Here is a 25,864-nt window from a genome sequence, read left to right on the forward strand (position 1 = left end):
GTTGTGCGTTTTTGGTACTGGTCCTCCTGGGAGCAGATGCGGCGGAGTCGAAGGAATTGGGAGAATGGAATAGTGTTTTTACAGGGGGCAGGGTGGGAGGAGGTGTAGTCCAGGTAGCTGTGGGAGTCGGTCGGTTTGTAGTAGATGTCCATGTTGATTCGGTCGCCTGAGATAGAAAGAGAAAGGTCGAGGAAGGGGAGGGAGGAATCTGAGACTGTCCAGGTGAATTTGAGGTCGGGGTGGAAGGTGTTGGTGAAGTGGATGAACTGTTCAACCTCCTAGTGGGAGCGCGAGGCGGCGCCGATAACAGTCATCGATGTAGCGGAGGAAAAGGTGGGGGGGTGGGGCCAGTGTAGTTGCGGAAGATGGATTGATTTTTAACTTTGTCCATCCCAGTCCAACACCGGCTCCTCCAAATCGTACACTGGAGAGTTAGTGCAGACCTGATGGGCCAAATGGTCTCCTTAACACCTCTGACATTTCATTGGAATGATGTGATGCGCCGGTGTTGGACTGGTGTGCACAAATTCAGAAGTCGGGTCACCTGACGAAGAGGCCACTTCACCTGACAAAGGAGCAGTGCTCCAAAAGCTTGTGATTTCAAATAAACAGTGTTGTACTGTGACCTGGCACCATGCAACTTCTGATTCTGTGGGAAAACATCACAAAAGTGCGAGTTGATGGTGGAAGTATTCTTACTGGACTATTAGTTCAGAGACTGAGACTCTGTTCTGGGAACCTGGGTCTAAATCACAATACTCCAGATTATTGAGTTTAAATCGGAAAAATAATCTGGAATTCAAAGTCTAATGATGATCGTAAAAACACATTTTGTTCCTTTAGGGAAGGAAATCTGCCATCCTTGCCTGGTCTGTTCTATATTTGACTCCTTCCTGAAGAAGGACTTATGCCCAAAACGTCGATTCTCCTGTTTCCTGGATGCTGCCTGACCTGCTGCGCTTTTCCAGCAACACATTTTCAGCTCTATATTTGACTCCAGACCTCCTGCAATGTGGTTGATTCACACCTGCCCTCTGAAGTGGCTGAGAAATGCCCTTTTCCCTCCTTCAAACAATGAATCAGTTATCCCCCATGTTGAACACCCCAAGGAGGGAGCACTGAGGGTGACAAGGGTAGAGACAAACTCTGGATGATGGCAGAGAGTGACAGAAACAATAGGGAAAACATTAAAACAAAGACCTGTGGATTCTGGTAATGAAACAAAAACAGAAATTGCTGGAGAAACTCAGCAGCCTGGCAGCATGTGTGAAGAGAAAGGACAGTTAACTTTTCAAGTCCAATGAATCTTTTTCAGAACAGTTCTGAAGAACAAATCAAGAGCAGTGAACTCGAAATGTTAACTCTTTTTCCATAGAATCCCTATCATGTGGAAGCAGGTAATTTGGCCCTTCAAGTCCACAACGGCCCTCTGAAGGACATTCCACCCTGTAACCCTGAATTTCCCATAGTTAACCTACCTAACTGCACATCCCTGGACACTATGGGCAATTTCCCATTGGCAATCCACCTAACCTGCCAATCTTTGGACTGTTGGAGGAAACCGGAGCTCCTGGAGGAAATCCACACAAACACGGGGAGAATATGCAAACTCCAGACAGACTGTCGCCCAAGACTGGAATTGAACCTGGGTTCCTGGCACTGCGAGGCAGCAGTGCTAACCACTGAATCACCGTGCCTTTCCTTAGCTGTTGCCAGACCTTCTGAGTTTCTTCACATTCTGCTTTTGGTTGAGAGGGAAAAATGTACTTGATCTCATCTTCAATCACATGCCTACTGCAGATGCATCAGTCTTTGAATGTATCAGTAAGAGTGACCAGCACTCTGACCTTGTGGAGATGAAGTCCCATCTTCCTGTTGAAACTTTTCATCATGTTGTGTGGCACTACCATAAATTGAAGACACTTCAAACTTGAGGCTCATCGTCATGAGGTCCTGTGGGCTACCATCAGCAGCAGAGTTGTATTCTAACACATTGTACAGACTCATGCCCTGACATATGCCCCTCCCTACTATTACCATAGAATTTAGCCAAAGACCAACCTTGGTTCAATAAAGAGTGTAGGAGAGCATGCCAAGAGCACTACCAAAACATAAGGAGCGACCTGAATTAAACAACAGGATAAACTAATTGAGTAAACTATGCTATAAACCCAAAAGTATTTGTTTTTAGCTCCATTCATACAAAAGATAGATAATTGGTTAAGGAATAAATAAAGTAAAATAATGAACTGGCCAGATTACTGAACTGGTTTTCACAATGCGTTGTCCCAAAAACTTAGCTGATGGTTTCTCAGTTGATTTTGTGAAGGTGTTGATCAGGGTCATGTTTACAGTTCACTCAGATAAAGGCAGTAATACTTATTATTTAGTTTTCTATTCTCTGAGCTTCCAAGAGCTGCTTATTGGAACTTTCAAATCTTCAGGCTGTTGCATCAACAGCCACATGACTTCTCACAGAAAGCACTGTCCCAATTCAAGCTCTGACAATTCCCTGACAAACTCACCATCATCTTCACAAGATCCCAGGTACTTTTCAACATCTGACATTTGCTTGAGCATTAGGTTTGTTTCCAGATTTGTTGGAACCAAATTTCCAGGTATTAACCTCTTTAATAGCCAACTACTGCTTTGTGTTTTCACCGAATGCTGTTTCCCAGTAATGAAACATCTGCAGGACCTTTTGATCAGTAACAAACCTGCATTTAACTTTCAGGCCTGACCTCATGAACAAACAAAAGCTTGTTTGGTTCATTTTCCTTCCATTACCGACAGACTAAAAGTCATCTTTAATTCACAGTTCCCCGTTTAAGCTCCAAAGAAGAACTGATAAAAGAATAAAAACTAATTAAAAATTAAGCAAGTGCTCCTGCTATGTTTAGTCATAAATGGTATTGCGACAGTGAAACAACTTGCTGGAGTAGGCAACTCCACAAATATCTCCGTCCTCAATAATTGAGGAGGCCAACACATAAGTGCAAAAGGCTGGGACATTTACAGTAATCTTCAGCCAGTAGTGCTGAGTGGTTACAGTGATCAGTCTTTGCCTCATCCAGGTGTCCCCAACATCTCTCATGCCTGTCTTCAGCTAATTCAGTTCAATCCACATGACATCGAGAAAAAGCTGAAGGCTGAGAAATTGAGAACATCAGTTTAGTGACACAGAAGGGAGAAAAATTCCTTTATGCAGTAAGTGGTTAGGACCTAGATTTGGAATGTGCTGCCTGAGGGTTTGGTGGTGACTGATTCAATAGAGGCTGTTTTTGGGAAAAAATTATCTTCCACTGAAAACAGAGACAAAGCATTGGCTCAGTGTTTCTGCCATTTGAGTTTCCCATTATTACCTCACCTTTTTCATCATCTAAACGGCTAGCATTTACTTTGACTATTCTCTTCCTTTTAATATACTTGCAGAGAGTTTGGTATCTGTGCTTAAACAATACTGTTGTTTACATGTAAGTGTTACTGTTTAAAAAAAATTTCCACTCTGCAGACCTCTGAAGCCCGTATGCTGCTGCGGCTTTCAGAAAAAAGATCAATGCATGTGCATGCCAATTGGCATGCATGACCAGAGAATGGCTGCACAGCTTAGTGGGGAACATTGATTGCAGGTTTCCTTCTCTGAAAGACATTGGTGAACCAGATGGATTTTTACAACAGTAGTGATTTCACAGTCACCATCAGCTAGCTTTTAATTTCAGCTTTATTAATTGGCGGAAGTTGAGCTCATGTCCCCAGTGCAGTCACCCTGATCTCAGATTACTAGTGACATTATCATTATACCATTAACACTGTCACCTGACTTCCTTTTACAACATGAATAAAAAGTGGTACATGATGAAAACCAAAAATTAAAGGAAATGCACAGGTCAGTCAACATTTGTAAAGAGATGGCAAGTTACTGCTACAAATGTGTATCCTCTAAAAAGGGCTCAATGAAGGCTGTACACTTGAAATATTAAACTTGGTATAATAGTCAAATGGTGCATCTCAGTTCAGGACAGAATGTGAGTTGCTGATGATGCAACCGGTGATCAACCAGCTTGCAACAGTCTCACTGTACTTGCACAAAACCTCGTCTGGTGACCTATTTGTATCTGGGAAATGTTAGTGTCCTCAGATGAGTAGATGGAAGAAAAATACAGTAAAGTGATTTTGCTAAGAATGGAAGTGATCACAGTACGTTATCAGAAAGTAAAAGCTCCAGGGCTTTGTTTATCTGTCTTTTGAATTTGAAACACCAAAGAGTATGTTTGCAGTTTTGAGACCACTGCATTAAATTCAGCAGTTCTTGAATGTTTCTTTAATGGAAAATTTGCTGGTGTATTTTATCCCAAAATATTTGTATTAATTTCCCTTCACATTTCATCAGGTGGCTAAGGCTGTGAAGGCGCTGCAGGCATATGTGAAGAAAATCAGGAATGATGCAGAGCTATTCATGAATGAAAATGAGAACATAATGCTGAATGTTACAGTATGGAAGATTCCAAATCGGGAGCAAACAGTCAAAATGTAAGCCAATAGAAATAAAACGGGACATAGAAAATGCGCCAAGTTACTTGTAGTTTCCGTGACCACCTGCAAGATTTTGTAAAAATGTTGGAACAGTTTATGCTTTATTTCAAGCTGGTGAAAGTTTGCTCTTTTGCCCCTTTCCTCCTTTACCTTTAGTGAAAAGTATATATGAGGAGAGAGAATCCCAAGCTGGTTGCAAAAACTTGTTTGCTTGTAGTATGGCATTCCTGTTTGGAGCAAAACCTTCCAGTGGCCATCTTCGGAACCATACTCCACACTGCAGATAATGTCATCTTCACCTTGAAGGACAAACAATATGTATGAAGAGCTCTTCGGGGCGGATGGGGGAAGCAAAGACAAACTGAGCAGCTCAGCCAACATCTATGGAGAGAAATGCTTCAAGTCCAGTGACCCCCCCCCGCCCCTTTCAGAGCCTTCAGAAGGCTCACTGGACTTGAAAAATTAACTCTGTTGCTGTCTCCACAAAGGCTGCCAGACCTGTTGAGTTTCTTCAGCAATTTCTGTTTTTGTTTCAGATTTCCAGCATCTGCAATTTTTTAATTAACTAAGCAAGGAACTTGTTTACTTTTTTAAATTTGAGGTCTCATGCATGATAACAAAATCCATGGTTGGTTTGATTTAGGCTATCTAGATAATTTATTTGTTTTAATACAGCCTTAAGTGATTCTTGTATTCCCACCAGCTGCTCTGTAATGGTAACAGTTGTGGTTAAAGGGGTTTTTCTTTGTTTGAACTAAGAACAGTTTCATTTGTCTTGAGAGGAGGAGAGTTTCACAGGAATATGAAGTTAGAATTTAGTGGAATTGGCTGTAGATCACTTACTGAAATATGCTGGATTTCACCCTGTTGAAGAAAAGTAGAGAGGAGACACTAGAGACTCTTGTCACAATTTTTTTTCAATTCACTCAAGGCATGCAAGCTATCTCATGAATTGAGTGGGAACCTATTTGAAACCTCTGATCACAAATTACACATGTTGAGAATGTATTAGGAGGTCTCAAGATAAATGGCCTTTTTCTGCTCTTAACTTCAGTGTCCATACTTTGAGATAAAATTGTGCATTGAAGAATGCTTAAGTTCATCAGGAACATCCAAAGCAGACTTTCTAAAGTAAGTTGGGTTTGACAAATTTAATAAATGTAGTAAAGCAAGAAAGTATGCTGTATATGGATGTTTAGTAATATCTCAGGAAGCTTGTTTCAAAATTTCAGTGTATTGTGCAAGAAGAAATGTAGCAGCATGGATGGAACATAAGAAGTAGGAGCAGGAGTAGGCCATCTGGCCATTCAACAAGATCATAGCTGATCTTGTCATAAACTCAGCTCCAATTACCTGCTTGCTCACCGTAACACTTAATTCCTTTGCTGTTCAAAAATCTATCTGTCTTTGCCTTAAAAACACTCAATGAGTTGGTCTCAACTTATTTAGTGGGCAGGGAATTCCACAGATTTACAACCCTTTGGGTGAAGAAGTTCCTCCTCAACAATGGAGAATTATTTGAGCAGCAGGAACCAGCAATTCATTTACACTTTGATTAGTGTACTATTGTGTCACTCTACAACTTGTTATTTAGAATTTTAATAATAATAATAGAGGAAACCAATGTTATTGGTTAATGTGGCTAATTTTTAACTTTGAACTCTGATGCTGAAGGGAGACTAATTTTATTTTTGCAGAAATCTGCCTCATGGAATTCGATCAGAGTCGACCGAAGTTTGTCTCTTCACCAAAGACGAACCAAACATGACTGCAGATCAAACAAAGAGATTCTATATAAAGCTTCTCAGCAAGCATGGCATTAAGAATATAACACGCGTAGGTTTCTAGTTTGGGCAAGTTATAAACTTGCTTTTAAAACTATATTTGTGCATTGTATTTTCGCATTGTCAATTGTTCATATTCTGTGCACTAGTATTAGCTGATTGGAATTTGTGACATAGTGTTAGCTATATTCCACCTTATCTTTGTGATTATCAGAGCATGGACAGGGAAAAATCTAAACAATTGTCTAATTAATTACCTGTTGTGCATACCTGTCCCCATGAAGATTATGCATTTCCATATTACAGATTATTGAGCACCATGTCCAAAAAATGGGAAAGATTTCAATTCTGACTGTGCATCACTACCAATAAACAGACCCATTTTGATCCCCATTTTAGTTTTGATTTTAACTCAAGATGGGGAATACAGTCTGTTCTCTCTTCCCCCAAATCACCCATGTAAAGACAAAAATATGTTCTTTCTCTCTCTCTCTCACACTACACCTGTATGTTGTGATTTCAAAATTACTTTGAATTTATTCAGTTCTTTTTTATTTGATTTTAGACCTGTGTGTAATTTTAAAAGCCATTCAAAATGTTCAATTTCTAAGTGATGTGCTTCTATTTCAATCTTTCATGGTAATGGTTCTTGAAGATGATTTGTTCAAATACAACTGCACATGTTGTCAAATAAATACGTTGAAATAAAAGGGGCTCAACCAGTGAAGCTCACTTACTGAGGAATTGATGAATTTATATATGAGTAAAGTCACATCTCCCATTGCTAGATTAGTAATCCAGTGAAAATATAATGATTTTGTTTCCTTTGTTAGGTCATTCCATATAAAACGCTGAAGACTGAATACAAGCCATATGAAGCAAAACGTCGTTTGTTGAGCAGTTTTAATCTGTTCTTGGCTGATGACCGAATAAGGCGACTTTTACCCTCCCATTTAGGCAAACATTTTTACACCTCTAAAAAGTAAGTCATGTAAATATATTGGTATAATTTTTTTTCCTTACTGTGGTATTTCTTAAGAACTGTCCTGATGAGTGCAAGACCAAATACTTCAACAAAATCCTTCCTCCAGCAGGACTGATGTTCTGTAAAACAAAACAACCATTTCATTGCAAAGTTAATTTATAATCTTACAGTACAGAAGAGGTGCTTCAGCCCAACAAATTTCCACTGTCCAAAATATACACTTTACCACACTAGCCCCATAGCCTTGAATGTTATGATATTTCAAATACTCATCCAAGTACTTTTTAACAGTTGTGTGGTTTCCTGCCTCAACTATCTTCTCAGATACAATCACCCCCCCCCCCCCCAACAACCAAGGAAAAATATTTTTCCTTGAGTATCCTCTAAACCTCCTGCCTTTCACTTAAAATTATGCCTCTTGTTAATGACCCTTCAATTAAAAGAAAGAGCCGCTTTCTATCCACGCCCCTCAAGAGGTCCCCTTAACCATCTCTACTCCAAAGTAAACAACCTGACTTCTCCAGCCCATCTTCATTGCTAAACTGCTCCATCCCAGGCAACATCCTGGTGAATCTCCTCTGCACCTGCTCCAATGCAATCACATCCTTCATATAGTGTGACCAAAATTGCACAGACTACTCCAGCTGCAGCCTAACCAAAGTTGTGGACAATTCCGATATGGCCTCCCTGTTTTTAAAATCTATGCCATAACTGGAAGAGGCAGCATCTCTCTGCCTTCTTATTCCCTACTAAACTACCCTGTCCAGCCACCTTCAGGGATCTGTGGAAAGGCACCCCAATGTTCCTCTGTTCTGCTTAGCTTCCTAGTGCCCTGCCATTCATTGAGTTCTCTCTTGTCTTGTTCCTTCTTCCAAAGTGCATCACCTCACATTTATCAGGATTAAATTCCATCTGCTACTGACCAATCCCTTCATATTGTCCTGTAACCTAACACCTTCCTCTTCACTGTCAACCACCCAGGCAATATTTGTATCAACTGCAAACTTACTTATAATACTCATCTACATCATTTATGAAAATCGCAAACAGTAGGGGACCCAGCACCCATTTCTGTAGTACACCAATGCACACCAGGCTCAAGTCACACAAATAGCCTTCTGCCATCATTCTCTGTCGCCTGTCACCAAGCCAGTTTTTGATGTAACTTCTATGTCCTTTTATTTTCTTTATAGTTTTCCATGTGGTACCTTGTCAATGCTGTACCCTCATTCACGTGCTTGAACACCACCTCAAAATTCCACAAACCCATGCTGACTATCCCTGATCAAACTGTACCTCTTTAAATGAAGATTATTTTTCTCCTTCATAGAATCCCTACAGTGTGGAAACAGGCCATTTGGCCCAACAGGTCCACAGCAACCCTCCGAAGAGTAACCCACCCAGACCTATTCCCCTACCCTATTACTCAATATTTCCCCTGAGTAATGCATCTAACCGACACATCCCTGAACACTATGGGCAATTTAGCATGGCCAATTCACCTAACCTGCACATCTTTGGACTGTGGGAAGAAATCAGAGCATGCAGAGGAAACGCACACAGACACTGGGAAGAATGTGTAAGCTCCACACAGACAGTCGCCAGAGGCTGGAATCGAACTTGGGATCCTGGTGCTGTGAGGCAGCAGTGCTAACCATTGAGCCACAGTGCACCCAGTACTTTCCCTACCACTGATTTAGACTCATTGCCTATCTGTGCAACCCTTATAAAGTAGAATCACATTACCTGCTGTCTGGTACCTCCCCACTGGCCAGGGACAATTTAAAAATTTGGATCAGGACCTCAGTAATTTCCTCTCACTTTTTACTGAGGTTTTTTTTAAGTAAATTATACCAAAAATGCTGTTCACTGATGTTCAGTTATCCCAAAGCATAAGATCTAATTCCTCTAAAAAAGGATGGTGATTGTGGTTGAAGGCCAGTCATCCTAGTCCCAACACATCACTCCAGAATTTTCTCAGGGTAGTGATCTAGACACAATCTTCAACTGCTTCATCAATGACCTCCTTTCATGAGGCTGAAAGTAGGATTGAGTGTTAATAATTACTCCATGTTCAGTGATATTTGCAACTCATCAGGTACTGAACCAGTGCATGGCTGAATACAACACCTAGACAATAAATGGCAAGTAACATTGACACCCCATAAGTGCCAGGCAAAATTCGTCTCACAGTAGGAGAGAACCTATCCAATTCCCTGTGACATTCAGCAGTACTACTGTTGTGAATCCCTCACTATCAATATCCTAGGGAGTCACCATGAACTAGAAACTAAACTGAATTGACCATACAAATAGAACATAGAATGTTACAGTGCAGTACAGGCCCTTCGGCCCTCAATGTTGTACTGACCTGGGAAACCTATCTGAAGGCGATCTAACCTATACTAATCCATTTTCATCCATATGTCTATCCAATGACCATTTAAATGCCCTTAAAGTTGGCGAGTCTACTACTGTTGCAGCCAGCTGTTCAATGCCCCTACTACTCTGAGTAAAGACACTACCTCTGACTTCTGTCCTATATCTATCACCCCTCAATTTAAAGCTATGTCCCATCATGCTAGCATCACCATCCGAGGAAAGAGGCTCCCATTAAGTCACCTCTCAACCTTCTTCTCTCTAACGAAAACGGCCTCGTGTCCCTCAGCCTTTTCCTTGTAAGACCTTCCGTCCATACCAGACAGCATCCCAGTAAATCTCCTCTGAACCCTTTCCAAAGCTTCTACATCCTTCCTATAATTTGGTGACCAGAGCTGTATGCAATACTCCAAGTATGGCTGCACCAAGCTTTTGTACAGCTGCAGCGTGACCTCATGGCTCCGAAACTCAATTCCTCTACCAATAAATGCTAACCCACCATATGCCTTCTTAACAACCCTATCAACCTGGGTGGCAACTTTCAGAGATCAATGTACATGGACACCAAAATCTCTCTGTTCATCTACACTACCAAGAATCTTACCATTTACCCAGAACTCTGCATTCTTGTTACTCCTTCCAAAGTGAAGCACCTCTCACTTTTCTGCATTAAACTCCATTTGCCACCTCTCAGCCCAGCTCTGCAACTTATCAATGTCCCTCTGTAACCTGCAATATCCTTCAGCACTATCCACAACACTACTGACCTTAGTCTCATCTGCAAATTTACTAACTCATCCTTCTATGCCCTCATGCACGTCATTTATAAAAATGACAAATAGCAGTGGCCCCAAAACAGATCCTTGCAGTACATCACTAGTAACTGAACTCCAGGATGAGATTTTCCATCAACCAGCACTCTCTCTTTTTTCAGCTAGCCAATTTCTGATCCAAACTGCTAAATTACCCTCAATCTCATGCCTCCGTATTTTGCGCAATAGCCTATCATGGGGAACCTCATCAAATGTCTTATTGAAATCCATATACACCACATCAACCGCTTTGCCCTCATCTAGCTGTTTGGACACAATCTCAAAGAACTCAAGGTTTGTGAGGCACGACCTACCCTTCACAAAGCAGTGTTGACTATCCTTAATCAACTTATTCCTCTCGAGATGATTATAAATCCTATCTCTTATAACCTTTTCCAACACTTTACCCACAACAGAAGTATGGCTCGCTGATCTATAATTACCAGGTTTGTCTCTACTCCCCATCTTGAACAAGGGGACAAAATTTGCCATCCTCCAGTCTTCTGGCACTATTCCTATAGACAATCACAACATAAAGATCAAAGCCAAAGGCTCTGCAATCTCCTCCCTGAGAATTTCCCAGAGAATCCTTGGATAAATCTCATCCAGCCCAGTGGACTTAACTATTTTCACACTTTCCAGAATTGCTAACACCTCTTCCTTGTGAACCTCAATCCCATCTAGTCTAGTAGCCTGTATCTCGGTATTCTCCTTGACAATATTGTCTTTTTCCAGTGTGAATACTGATGAAAAATACTCATTTAGCGCTTCCCCATCTCTTCTGACTCCATGCACAACTTCCCACTACTATCCTTGATTGGCCGTAATCTTACTCTAGTCATTCTTTTATTCCTGATACATCTATAGAAAGCTTTAGGGTTTTCCTTGATCCTATCCGCCAACGACTTCTAAGGTCCCTTCCTGGATCTTGGCTCTCTCTTTAGGTCTTTACTGGCTAACTTGTAACTCTCAAGCGTCCTAACTGAGCCTTCATGTCTCATCCTAACATAAGTCTCCTCCTTTGTCTTGATAAGAGCTTCAACTTCTTTAGTAAAGCACGGCTCCCTTGCTTGACAACCTCCTGCCTAACAGGTACACACTTATCAAGTACACGTAGTAGCTGTTCCTTGAATAAGCTCCATATTTCAATTGTGCCCATTCTATGCATCCTAAATCCTGCCTAATCGCGTCATAATTTGCTCCCTCCACTACCCTCTCATAGCACTGTCTACCATGCACAATACATCTTGCAGCAACTCGTCAAACTTCGGCAGCACTGTTCAAACACATGACCTCTACTATTTTGAAGAACAAGAACAGCAGACATTTGCAAACCTCCGTCTTCAGGTCTTCTCCATCCTTATTGAAACTGTTTTGCTGTTCCTTCATTGTGGAGCTCCATTCCTATAAGTAGTAGTTGCTGATATGATATGGTAAAATGAAGCAGCAAATCTGCATATGGCAAGATTAATAAATACCTTTTAATGAAGTTTGTTGACAGATGGAAATTGACCAGCAAACTGATAAATCTGTTCTGTTTCTTTCTGAATAGTGTCATGAAATCTTTAAAACAAGGGCAAGCAATAACTTTTCAACTGAAATATATATTTTGTATTGCACCAGTGCTCAGTAACATATTAAAGTGTTAATCTAGGTTATTCACTAAAATCTTGAGAGTTGAGTCTCCTGTCCCAGAGGTGATGTTATTACCACTGAGACTTATCTGGCCTCAAGTCAGTTGTTGAGTGAAAACAAAAAATGCTGGAGATGATAGCTGGTCAGGCAACATCCATGGAGAGAAAGCAAGCTAACGTTTCGAGTCTAGATGACTCTGTCACAGGGCCAGAGTCATCTAGGCTGGAAACGTTAGCCTGTTTTCTACCCATGGATGCTGCCTGACTTGCTATGATCTCCAGCACTTATTGTTTTCAGTTCAGATTCCAGCATCTGCAGTAATTTGCTCTTACCAAGTTATTTGTCATTGATTTGGAGCCATGCATAGTTTCCATTCCTTAGATGCAGGTTTATAATGGTTGTTGCCATCTTGATTATGTAGGCAGCCGCAAAAGTAAATGTGTGGTGAAATTCTTGTGACTCTCCCATTCTAAATTCAGATAGTTAGTGTGCAAGGGTGATTGGTACTTGCATTGCAGAAAGTGTTCTTTCTGAAGTTAATATGCAAGTTAGAAAATCACAGAAACATATTAATAGTGGTTGCATGAGCTCATTTGGAAAACCTGTAGCTGTCTTGTCTGTTAATCCTGTCAAACTCTTAATGCAGTCTTTGTGAGCAGTGTAGCCATGCAATTTTTTGAGCATTTTCTTGTGTATGGTCAGCTCAATTTATTTTGGTTTTTGTTTTCAGAGCACCTCTGTCGGTAAAGCTAACTTCAAGGAATCTTGCAAAAGATCTGAACAAATTAATCCAGGGTACAATCCTTTCCGTGAACAAGAAAGGCAGCTGTTAGTGAGTATTGAGGCACATCACTGCATCATGTGTTCCTTAAGTTTGAGAAGATCTAACTGTATTTTGTCTACTGAAAACATTTCCTTTTCGTTTGCAAAACATATTCAAATGGAGTTAACAAGTAAAAGAATGAAAGTTCCTACAGTAGTCTAAATTATGTGAACTTGCAAATTCCAGGTTTTGCTCTCAACAAATCTAATGTTGCTTATTTTGAAAAAGGCCTTTTTTTCTTCTTTGTTAATTTTACTTAAAGACTCTATCCTTCCAAATTTCTGAGGACAGCAGTTGCTGGGTATTTCTGTTGCTCATATCTGAGTGCTCTTGCTGCCATGACCATGCAAGTATGTGTACTTGCTGCACAGCACAGCTTATTTAATCACAAACATGCTTTGATACCAGTGCTTCGTTTAATTCTACACAAGTCTGTGAACAAAGTGATCAGCTGCTCTTTTAGCTGACACGTGGTCTCCTCTATTTGTCAGCAATTTAAAATTAGACTCTTGATTTGAAATGTCAGCGAACAGAGCAGTATTCTTATCATTTTCAGGAATAACTATTAAGTGGTTTTTAAAAAAGAGCAGGACTCAAAAAAAAAAAATGGCCTGATGTAACACTTGTGAATAGGAACAGTGAGTTCTCTGGCAAAAGTGATGTAATTAAAGAGAATAAGCAACTCGTCATGTTGAAGTATTCTGATAGAGTGAAAACTAGGCATTTAAAAGCAATTAATTCTACAAAGCATAAAATAAAGTTTGAGGTATGTATATAGGATTACGGTAGAAACTGAAATTATCATTTCTCCATTAATATTTTTAATTTTTTAAGTTTAATGATCTCTAATTGTGAACTCATTGGACCATTGAGTCCATGATCATGCTGCAAGGTGTAATTTTTTCACTTCCTTCGAATCGTGCAGTACGTAAGAGGCCTTTAGGCCCATTGCATCCACATCATAAAAAAAACAAACTCTACACGAGTCCATCTTCCCAGCACTTGGCTCATAGCTTTGAATGTTATAACATTTCAAGTGCTCATTCAACTACTTTTTAAAGGCTGTGAGGTTTCTGACTTCAGCTACCCTCGCAAACAGTGCATTCCAAATTTCCACTATCCTCTGGGTGAAAAAAACTTGTCCTCAAACCTTCTGCCTTTCAACTTAAAGTTGTGTTCCATTGATCCTTCAATTAAGGATAACTTTTGCAGTAAGACTAAAAGTTTAGAGGGGTATGTTCACATTAGATCCCTGATTCCTGATTGTCTGGAAACTGAGCGACTTAAGCATAGAATGTCTAAGGATGATTTTTGGATTTTTCTGTTTAACTATGCATGTGCAGATTCCAGCGTTTAATGTTTTACTGAATTAAAGGCACTGTGTAAATGTAAATTGGTGGTACTAACAGGACTAAACATTCAGTTTCAGAGAAGTAATAACAATTAATGATAATTTTGACATTGTCACAACAAAATCTGATCCAGTTCTGTATTTTTATTTCACCTGAATTGATTGTCTGATTGTTGGTTTGATAGTTGCCTGGTAATGTGGTTTTTCAATTCAGTGAAGTGCTGCGGATTACAATAGCACAAACTAATGACTAGAGGGGTCGTAATAAGGTTCAGCAATCTCAGTAACCTGTATATTTTTTAAAACAAGTCTGTTCCCAATCAATTCCTGAACATCCAATTTAACTGTGGAGCCGCATAAATGCTGTATAGTGCTTTCAATCAGTCAGTGCTAACTAAATAACTTACTCCAAGCTTCGAGCCAGCCTGTCTATTTCTCTACAGCCTGGCTGAAGCCTTCACTGTTCTATGCTGACGTGATGGCCTTGAACCTTGGACAACTTTTGGATTATTTTTCACTTCTGATCAACATCAGACACTGTGCCCTGGAAATTTAAACAGATTCTAGATGTTGTTTGAATTACCAGATGGTAATTTCAGAAATACTAATTGTTCATTATTGGCTCAATGTGAATTTGCAAAACTGAAAAAATCTAAATGGTTTTGACAGCAGAGTTGGTTACATTAAGTAACTTTAGGGAAAATTAAGTGTAAGATATTTCATGGTTTGTTATTATTTGTGTGAAAGATGCATGTGTAATTTCCTGGTGTGTTTTCTGCTTTTTTTTCCAGCACCACCATTGTAGCTCATACTGGAATGAAACCACAGGAAGCCGTGGAAAATGTTACTGCAGCTGTTCGTGTTATTGCACAAAAGTTGCCCATGGTATGTAGGAAATTGTACCCTTGTTGGGAATATAAATGATCACGTGTACGCCTGTAACTATCCTTTGAACTGCATGTACACCACACCTAGGATGATTTTGACTTATTACTTTAACTGTCATCTTTTCTTTGCTTTGCCCTTCCTCCAACTCCCCTCTCTTGCAGTAATTAGCAATTTTTGTTTTGTTCTTTTAGTATAGACTATGTAGGTTGTTGCAAGTGACGGAAAGTCGGGGTTTAAAACAAAAGTTTCCAGTTCAGTAGTGGAATCTGTAAAGTGCTAAAGTAAATGAGATCCATAAAGCTGAGAAAAAAGAAATCCCAAAACGCCTCCGAGCAAAAGAATTGAGCATCGGGAATTTATATTTTAAAACTGCTACTGTAACAATCAAATCCAAAGACAATGTAAAATTAAGCATATCTTAAGAGACAAAACAACTAATGGTGATTAACTTTTACCCATTGTTAACTCTAATCCTCTGTTTTGAACTTTACTTCAAACCCAGGTGCCATGACATTTTGAGAGAGTTTTCACCATGTATCACTTGTTTTGAGAGAACTCATAAAATTTAGCAATAGTTCTCCTGTTTTTGACATAATTTCCTATCCTTTTTTTTTGTTTAACACAGTCACAAATATGGTTACAAATTGTTGCTTTGTGAATTTGCTAAACTGATCATGAAAATATGGGGAATATATTTTTACAGTGTTTGTTAAGGGGAGATAATTGATTTTTATTTGTCTTCTCATTAGGAGGATCTGTTGAAATGTTGTAAAGTTAAGCCTAATTTATTTCTGATAAAGTTGTCCCAATAATGTTTTCTTTTCTGGTGGCAGCAATGGAAAAATGTGAAAGTTCTTCACTTGAAAACACCAGCTTCTATTGCTCTTCCCATTTATGCATCTGGGTTGCAGAACCTTCAGGATCTACAGGAAAGTCTTCAAGAGTCTCTCAACAAACAGCACAAAGCAGTAAGTAAACAACATTCATATTTTTTATAAGAACAGTTACCATATATGTTCACTTGAAATGCAGTAAAGACAACTTTGCTTTTACAAACATTTGCATTGATATAGCATCTTCAACATCAATAATATAAAAAGCATGGAAAGGGCTGAGGCTTGAGAAGCTGGATGTCAAACCAGATATTGAAAAGACTTGCTTTACATAAGTTTAACTGCCTATGAAGTAGATCAGAAGTAATGGTTGTGTGAAAAATTTTTAGCTAATTTGCACAAAGCACAGTCCCACAAGCAAACATGAAAGAAATGACCAGATAATTTGTTATCATGCCTAGTTGAAGAATAAATACTAGCCAAGGCATCAAAACAACTTCTGTTTTCCTTTTTGAATGGCAGATAATGCCTATCAGACTGGGCAGCTGGGATCTTGGTCTAATATGTCGGCCATAATGTGGCATTTCTAACATTGCAGCATTTCCCTCGTGATTTCATGGAAGTGTCAGTCAAGATGATGTGTGATTGGGCTTTAATGGTAGAGGTTTGTGATAGTGGTAAGTATTAGAGTGGATATGAAGTTGAATAGGATGTCAAAATCAAAATTGTCTTGGTCAGCCTGAGACACCACCCAGCGTAGTAGAGAGAATTCAAGGCAAAGGTATGGAGCTTGTAATACTTTTCCTAATATTTAACAACACGGAATAGTGATGCTAGATAAAAAGGTTACAGTGGTGCTGGTGTGCAGCTGGGCATTGATGATACCCAGCTCCACCTCACTATCTGATTGCTTGTCTGAAATAATGCAGTAATAGATGAGTAATGACTGGGAAATGTTTACTATCAACTGTTCAAAATCATGCCAATTTGTTCATCAAGCTGTATTACACATTGAGTCATAGTTCTTAATAATAAGGCAGGGTGCCACCAGAGGAGAAAAGAAACTGGGATCTCTTGCTACCTTGATATGCTCCCCCATGTGTGGAAAGATTTGTGTATTGACAATGCTACCTTGATATGCTCCCCCATGTGTGCAAAGATTTGTGTATTGACAATCAGCTTGCTGAGTCATACGAGGACCCACAGCAAAATTCACTTCCCTGAGTAGACCTTATCTTTCCAGTGAGGAATAGCCGGTTACCTTTGTACTTTGAAATTACTTCACTAATTCCATTTTAAGTGTCCATTAGTGTCCCTGCCTCTGATCCAGAAGCTCTAAAATCAGTGCCACTCTAGAACTGGGTGGCCAAGGAAGCATCATTCATAATGTGCGAAGTACATTGAGTATCAACTTGTGTAAATCCTTACAACATGAATCAGCGGCACGAGGTAAAAGAAAGATTCCTGGTCTGTCAAACAATGGAATGAAAGTTGGACTTTCCACCATCACTACAACATGCTTGAAAGAATGTACGTTGCCACAGCAATTCTGACTCCTCAGGAAATCCAGTTGACTAGACAGCGTGTGTGGATTATGAATTTAGAATATGTGTGAACAGACAAGAGCCTGGCAAATTGGACTTCGTGTGTTCCTTGTTCCATCATAACAGCTAATCTCTTGAAATAAACAGAATAGCTGCAAACAAGGTTTTGCCTCTGCTGTAAAATGTCTGGATTATTGTTTTCAACTGTATGTTTTTAATGGCTTGCGCTGCATGCATAAGCCACATGCAACCATGATCTGAAGATATTGTGATTTGTTAGTAATTACCATTGGATGGTTTAATAATAAATTTAGCCAAAAGTAAATTTGTGACAACAAGAGTAACTTGTTTGGGACATATTGTTGATGAAGGAGAGAAGTGTCGTCAAGGTCAGTGAATGTTAAGATTCTAATAGAATTCCCTAATAATAAAACTGAGTGAGAAATCAAGGTTTTACATAATTTCAGCACAATAGCTGTACCTTAACAATCGAAAGTTGTATGGTCAGCAGATGCTAAGCAACATTTGAGAAGCTGACAGCAATCTTAATAAATGAACCAGTGTTTGTCGCCTCTGACTTTTCCAGGCCTTTCCAAATGGCAATTGACGCTGGTGATTGGCACTTTGGTGCTGTCTTGTTATGGGATACTAAATTGGGAATAAAGACGCCAGTGAGGTACTTTTCCAAGAAACTAAGCGTATATCAGAAGATGTACTTAACCATGGAAAAAGAGACTCTGAGGTTATTGTTGGCTCTTCAGCGCTTTGAGATCTGTATCAGACGTGGGAATAAGAGAGTGCTAATTTACACTGATCAAAATCCATTGGCCTTCATTGAAAAGTTTAATATTTAGAACGCCAGCCTATTCAGATGGAGTCTTGTTACAACCATTTAATATAAAGATTATTCATCTCACTGGAAAAGATAATGTAATTGCAGGTGCATTGTCCCAAATATTGAAATCAGTTAAAAGTTTAAGAAATACTAAGACTGTATTGGGGTGAGGGGGCATGGTAAGTCTTTTGTTTTATTGTTAATCTATAGCTTGCTTTGTAATGAAACACTTTTTTGAAATGATGTTTCATTTCCTTAAGGCATTAAGGAATATGTCTTTTTATTTTTGGGCTTGCCAAAATTGTGAACTGAAATGAGAAAGGAATATCTTAAAACTAGTGTTTTGAAAGGATGGCTGCATGACGATCATTGCAAGTATCATAAAAACTGTTTGAACAAATGTTAATTGAAGTGGTTGGAGCCAAATTAGCGATGTGATTCAGTATACGGATGCAGCTGGGTGGTAGTGAGTAGTTGATTGGTCTATGGAACAATGATCCTGCTGAATTTTATTTCTTCTGCATGTGTCACTGAAGTTCATGTGCAAACGTGACTTCCAGAAGTTAATGCTGGAAATAGTGTTGGTGTGTCAGTTACCGTGTGTGGATGTGGAACGGTCAGACAGCATCAAGGGGATGCTATTATATACAAGTGACTCGTTACCAATGACAAAGGCAATCCAATTGATATGTGACCTGTTGTCAGGTAACAGAACAACATGGATTCAGAAACAAGTTACAGAGAAGGGATTTGATTTCCAAGAGCGTAGAAGTGGTCTCTCTCTTCTCTGCAGTCAAAACTCATTTTATACTAGAAGAAAATCAGTTAATCTTTCCTTTAACAGTCACAATAAGCCACAACGTTTAATTGATAAATCAGACACATCTTACAAATGATCCAGCCACCCTCTGGTGTTTGTAAGCCAGTGGAAGCATTTGGAAAAGAAAAGCCAGGAAGAAATATTTGGAAGAGCAAGAACCAACTCAACAGAATTTGTAGACAAAGATTACTGAGCTATCTTTGCAGGTCTTCCCCACTGTCTTTGCATTCTCCGTGTTTGTGTGATGTAAGGGGGTTTATAAGGGAATTAGAGTATTAATTTATAATGTATATGACAGTTTATGACTATTTACCTGTAGCTAGACTCTTAATTACTTGTAATACAGAGTAATTCTTCTTAATTTCTGAAATTTAGTCTTTGCTTTCTATCAACTTCAGCCTGAAAATCAAGTAATATCTCAAAATATTTTCACTATGAACATTTTTCAGAAGAAGCAGAGCAAGACAAGAATTGTGAAATCAAAAATTCTGTCTACTGCTGTTAAACGTGTTCTTGTTAAGACAGTGGAGAAGAAGTCAAAAAAATCAAAGCCTTCTATTGCCAAGAAACTCTCCACGGAGGAAGAAATACCACAGCTAGTTCCCATTGAAGAGCAACCGGTCACAAAGAAGGCAAAATTGCAAGTAAGTCATCCCCTATCTCCTGACTGTCCCCACAATGAAGTGAGCCAGGGCTCCTTTTGAGATCTGCTACAGCAACATGGATGCATCAAATCTGGAACTTCACCAGATGAAGGATTCCCTCGTTCAAATCTCTCTCCTCTCCTTTCAAGGTTGTTTGGTTTTCTGATGTCATAATTATTTTTATTAAGTATTTTGGATTACCACCTCAATAAATACAGTAAAATTCGTGTCATCCACAATGCTCTACGAGCCACAATCACTGGTATCCCCTCTGATCGCAAACTATTTTCTCTTTGAGATTGATTTGTTTATGCTGATTGCATTTGTGCTTATTTCTCCATCTTTAGCAAACACAGAATGCAATATAAATCTCTCTCTAACCAGCCAGAAAGTAGTGCAAGAGGAACAAGGCAGCATGATGAGCGCTGTGCAGTATTTGTTTTCATGTCAGCAATTCCTTTCTCTGTTTTAAGTGATTGTTTTCTCTACTATGCTTTATACATGGTGTCTTTGTTGTCTTTAACTTTCAGCTCATCCTTCCTGAGACACTGAAATGCATCACAGCATAAGTCAATGCATATCATTTCAACACCACCTCATTACTGTTGCTGTTGTAGTAACTCTCCACATAAATACATATTTGTTTTATTTTTGGCATCATCTGTTCCTGATGTGTGCTGGATGGCACAGATTTTACTCTGGTTTGTTTAACACGCCATTTTTGGACCTTTTTTTCCTCTGCTAAACGCACATTTCTGTGTCTGTAGGTGTTTTCACATATGGACGCAATCGTAGCCATTATTGTGTTGTCTTAGGTTTCTACCTAATTGACTTTAAATATGATGTACTGTTGGATCCTGTTGAAGATGCTGGATAATTCTCAGAGCTGAACTTTGTAAAGGTTGCGGAAGATTTATGATTTTCTTGTTGCTTTTAAATCACAGTTGTATAAAAAATGCACTCAGTCTCACTTGGCTTCTGCCAACCTTATAAACAGTCAAGAGAATTCTTAGCTGAGATGATACAATGAAGAGTAGAAAATTATAAGAATTTTAATTGTTCTCCCTTATATGAGCATGTGCTTTTGTGTGCAACAGAGACACTTAACTGCGTAGTTAATTTAAAGTGAACTATTTGCCATTTATGGTAATGAAAATTGAGTTCTCTTATAAAACTGGTCAGAGAGGACATGTTGGTCTATTTAAGATTGTATGTATTAAATGTCCTTACTAATTTTTTTTTTCTCTTTTTCTGAGCAGAAATTAAATGGAGAAAACCATACCACCCCGAAGCGAGTTAATGGAAGTGAGAAGCCAGTTGGTAAGAAACAACAGAAATTAAAAAACAAAAAAAGGCAGAAAGCAGCCAAACAGAACACAGGAAACCAAGGACTACAAACTCCAAGTTCATGATGGAAATGACTTCAGACATAAAACCATGAAATGAAAATCAATATGAGAGTACTGCACTGAAGGAAACTCTTTTTTAAAAAAAACGCCACTGAAGTCAGTAGGAGAGAAATTTGTGAAGTCAACAACAAAAGCTCCTAAACAAAAACAAAAGATGCTCTGGTCTGCTTGAGCCTTGGTGGCAGAAGCCAAGTGAGATTGAGTGCATTTTTCATACAGTGTATGATTTAAAAACAATTAGAAAGACATAAACCTTCTGTAGCCTTTACAAAGTTCACCTTTGAGTATGGTGTAGAACCTTTCTTCAAAACTGGTAATAAATTCTTTGCTATTTCAAGTGGTCTGTCAAATACACATCGTGTTGATTCTTTTTGTTTAAATATACATGACATTGTTTAATAATCTAAATGAGACCTGTTTGTTGATCACTGTGGTAACAATCTGAAGAAAGTGTCTCATCTGCAGCAGAATGGAAATTGTCACCAGTGCATCAATCATGAGAACTGAGGAATAAAATGCCAAGTTTAACAGCTTTATGAGCATAAATAGGAACAGGAATAACTAACTGTAACTAAAAGTAAAGTAAAAATAAAAAGGTTGCTGAGACCTTAATCATGATCTCTAACGTCATAGTTTAGGTATTTGCCTTATTGTCTCGTATTCTCCCTCAGTTATCCACCAGTTTCCAGCTAAATTGCTGGGAATTGACTTGTGATCATACAGCTGATGATAACTGTTCGCAAAAGAAAAATATTGCAGATGCTGGAAATGTGAAATTAAAAAACGAAATGCTCAAAATAATCAGGTCAGGCAGCATCTGTGAAGTTGCAGTTAATGAGAGTCATCATGACCTGAAACATTAATTGTTCCTCTTCCCAGATTGTATTTTACCTGATTTCTGTATTGGCTTGATTTGTCCTCTATTTTATTTCTTTTCCCTTATTCCCCTGTTAAAGAGCGTTGCACATCAGCTTTGGGAGGCTTACTAATGGCTAAACAATGGCGGGTGCTCAGGAGTGTGAACCTATGCCCATTACAGAGAATGCATTTAGGTAGCAGTCAGAATGGATGAAAAGACAATTATACACTGGTGGGAAACTAACTATAGGATAAGATTGTCTCCCCTTTTAATTTTTGCATCTGTTGCTCTCCATTAACTTTCAATTACAACAGCCAAGCAGAAACATTTATTTTAATGCATGTGTCGGAAGCAAATAAGACAAGGCAGACTGTTAAATTTTAATGATCTGTTAGTGTCTTGAGGGAAATCCATTGCAGGGTTTATATAAAGTTTCCAGTGCATCTGAATTTGTTCCAGTGCTATTAATTGTGTGTCCATATATGTGCTGAACTTGGCTAATCCTCATTTGTGCTTTACCCTGTGTAAACATTTCTCATGAGAACTGTCATTTGAAATGTAAGCTGTAGTCAACTCTTTGTTTATTAATAGTATATCAGACATCCAGAAACCAAATAAAACATTTTTATCCAATTGTAGCTTTATATTTGCATGATATATGTTTTGTCATTTTTCATTTTTGGAACTAGGGTGTAGATACAGGATGTATTGTCCTAACATTGCTGATTATAGTTTAATTTAAAACCTCAACTTATTATTTAAGCTTTCTAATGTATGTTTAAAACAAGTTTACAGTTGAGGAATTTAAATTCAATTAATTAAATAAAATAACATATCGTTAATGCAGACCATAAAGTGATTGGATTGTCATAGATAAGAACTGCAGATGCTGAAAATCAGAAAGAAAAACAGAAATTGCTGGAAAAACTCAGCAGGTCGAGCAGAACCTGTGGAGAGATATCAGTTAACAGTGATCAACCCTTCCTCAAAACTGGATTATCGTAGAAGCTGTTTTCTTTATTACTGTTCATCAAGAAAAGAAATGCTAATCCTCACCAGGTCTGGAGGTGCAACATGTTTAACTCCAGTTTAAACTGGCCTAGCCAGGTGCTCAGTTATATCAAACTATAATCAAAAATGTTGGAAAAGCAAATTACCTAATACTGACCTAGTCACTAGATTCATCTTTGTGGTGCTTTGGCAGTGTACCTATCTCTAGGCCAGAGGTCCAGGTTGAAGACCTACTTCGGACTATGATGGTTGTGGTGGTGTCATAACTTGATCAAGGAGGTTGACTAACCACTGAAGAAGAAAGGCCGATCAAGCCTGGTCAGCCTTCTCACTAATAGCTGAAGACAGATACTAAAACTGGGACAGCTATTCCACAAACTCAGGATGGAACAGCCTAACAAAGCCATGCTCTCAGAATCATAATATTTCCAATAATTCCCCAGATACTCTTCTGTGTCCAGCAGAGATGGTGGTGCTGTGATATACATTAGAGAAGGAAATTCTCAACATGAATTCCTCACCTCATGAAGCCTTATGGCATCAGCTGAAACACCAGCAGGGAGACCTTGAGCTGAATACTATAAGCCGCCCTCTCATGAATCACTGTGCCTGAATGTTTAACACCAGGACACAATGTACTGTGGGTGGAATATTTCATTGTCACAACACCTAGTGCTTTGACAGCACCATTGTTGACTGAGTCTCAAGGGCGTATCTGTGGGGACAATCTGCAGCAGGTGCATAAGGAAAATCTCTTTATCCTGGCCATTATACCTGTAGAAAAAAATTTGTCCACCAATTCTAAAGTGTTCACCACGTAATCCTTTTTGAGGCAAAGTCCCATCTTCACTCGGAGAACTCCATCCATCTTGAGTGGCAGTACCACATGCTGAACGGGATAAATTTGGAACTAACTTAGCAGCTCAAAACTAGACATCATTAAGATACAATGTACCATCTGGCTGCAGCAGAATTCTATAATCTGCAATTTAGTGATGCAGGATATTCCTCTCACACTTCAATTAGACTCAAGCCAGGCAAACTAATTCTAGTTCAATGAGTGTCGTTGGGGAGAGTGCACCCCGAAACAAAGATGCTAAACTGGTGGGGCTACATCATTCATCTTAAACATGGAACCAGAATATTATTGACAACAAAGGAATCTTACATTTGATAAATCAGATTACATTTCTACAGTCCTGGTACCTCAATTTGTGAATAGTGGTGCACGATTAAATGCTGACAGTAGCAGAAGGCTCCATGAATATCTCTATTCTCAATGATAACGGACCCAAGAAAACTTCCAGCCATGCATACACAGTTTGTATTCAGCTATGATGGCAAAGAGCTGAATTTCAGATGTGATGTGATGTGGAGCCAGCACTTGATAGGGTCTGGCATCAATAAGCTTTAGTAATACTGCAGTCAATTGGTAGGAGGAGGAAATTTGATTGGCTGGAGTTGAATCAAGCCCAAAGGAAGGTAGTTGTGCTTCTTGGAAGTCAGTCATCTTAAACCCAGGGCATCATTACAGGATTTCCTAGATCCAACTGCTGTTACATCAATGCTGTTTCTCAATCATAATGATAAGAAGTGAGAATCTTTTTTGGTAATTGTACAGCATTAAGTTGCACCTGTCACTCTTCAACTGAAGAAAGTTTGTGCCTGCATGTAGCAGACCTGGAAAATATTCTGTGTTGGACTACTGAATGAAAGATAACATAAGTGTTACAAATGTGCCAGTAAATAACCTTTTCCAATAAGAGACAGTGAAAGTGTCTCCCCTTGAAACTGTCATTGTGGGGTTCCCCTACCATCAACATCCTGAGGGTCGCCTTTGATCAGAAATGTAACTGGACCAGCCATGAACACATTGTACCTTCACAAGCAAATCGGAGACTGAGTATTCTGTGGTAAAATTCCACTGGCACCCCAAAGTCATCTAATTAACAAGTCAGGAGCATGATGGAATACTCTGCAGACCTGGATGAGTCCTGCTCGAATACCTAATCCGGTTCACTTGAATGGTACCCGGTTCACTTGAATGGCACCCAGTTCACCACCTTAAAAATATCCAGTCACTCCACCACTAAATCTCTGTCTACAGTATACATCATGTGGAAAGTGCACTATAGCAGCTCACCAATATTCTTTCAAAAAGCTCCTTTCAAATTAGTAAATTCTCACACCAAGAATAGCAAAGGCAACAGGTGCATGGAAACCTTACCATCTACAAGTTCTATTCCAAATCAAACACCACTTTAACTTGGAAATATGTCTGTTTCTCAATCATTGTTGGATCAAAACCCTGGAACTACCTAATAGTTGGCAGCTGGGTTACTTCATTCTTTCACAACATGTTGGCGTCACTGGCATGTGGAAATGGAAACTTTATAATATTTAGTACAAACATCTGGATTTATTTCCTAGTACTGACAATCTTAATAAATAATTGAGATTCTGGTTTTTAGAAATTCAGATTTCCTTCACAGGGTTGCTCTGTAGAACTAAAGCAAAATGGCAAGTGGGATCTGAGTTTGTAGTGGGTTTGATTTGATTTGATTTGGTTTCCATACCAGTTCCCACTGTCCAGCACCCACACTGGAAGAAATGACCCTTTGTGACATTTTCTTTATTAATGTCAGATGTTCAGAACAGGGCGAGAATGTTATTTAGCCCCACATTTCTCTGCATTCCAAGTAAGGTTAGATAAGTCTGC

General features: G+C 39.1%; 1 protein-coding gene across 3 annotated transcripts in view; it reads left to right on the top strand.

The window, feature by feature from the left end:
• rsl1d1 (ribosomal L1 domain containing 1) overlaps positions 1-21,627 on the top strand; it is a 23,917-nt gene extending 2,290 nt beyond the window's left edge. The window contains exons 2-9 of one of the 3 annotated variants that reach the window (XM_043712115.1): positions 4,391-4,530; positions 6,231-6,369; positions 7,151-7,299; positions 12,859-12,960; positions 15,094-15,187; positions 16,024-16,158; positions 19,621-19,866; positions 21,126-21,627. In XM_043712115.1, the coding sequence (XP_043568050.1) occupies positions 4,391-4,530; positions 6,231-6,369; positions 7,151-7,299; positions 12,859-12,960; positions 15,094-15,187; positions 16,024-16,158; positions 19,621-19,866; positions 21,126-21,278 (1,158 nt within the window). In that variant the 3' untranslated portion in view covers positions 21,279-21,627. The remainder of the gene's footprint in view (positions 1-4,390; positions 4,531-6,230; positions 6,370-7,150; positions 7,300-12,858; positions 12,961-15,093; positions 15,188-16,023; positions 16,159-19,620; positions 19,867-21,125) is intronic. The other 2 variants (XM_043712116.1, XM_043712117.1) reach the window with 2 other exon arrangements.
• The last annotated feature ends 4,237 nt before the right edge of the window (positions 21,628-25,864 follow it).

Source organism: Chiloscyllium plagiosum, chromosome 21 (assembly GCF_004010195.1).
Source record: "Chiloscyllium plagiosum isolate BGI_BamShark_2017 chromosome 21, ASM401019v2, whole genome shotgun sequence".
In the NCBI taxonomy this organism is placed as follows: Eukaryota; Metazoa; Chordata; class Chondrichthyes; order Orectolobiformes; family Hemiscylliidae; genus Chiloscyllium; species Chiloscyllium plagiosum.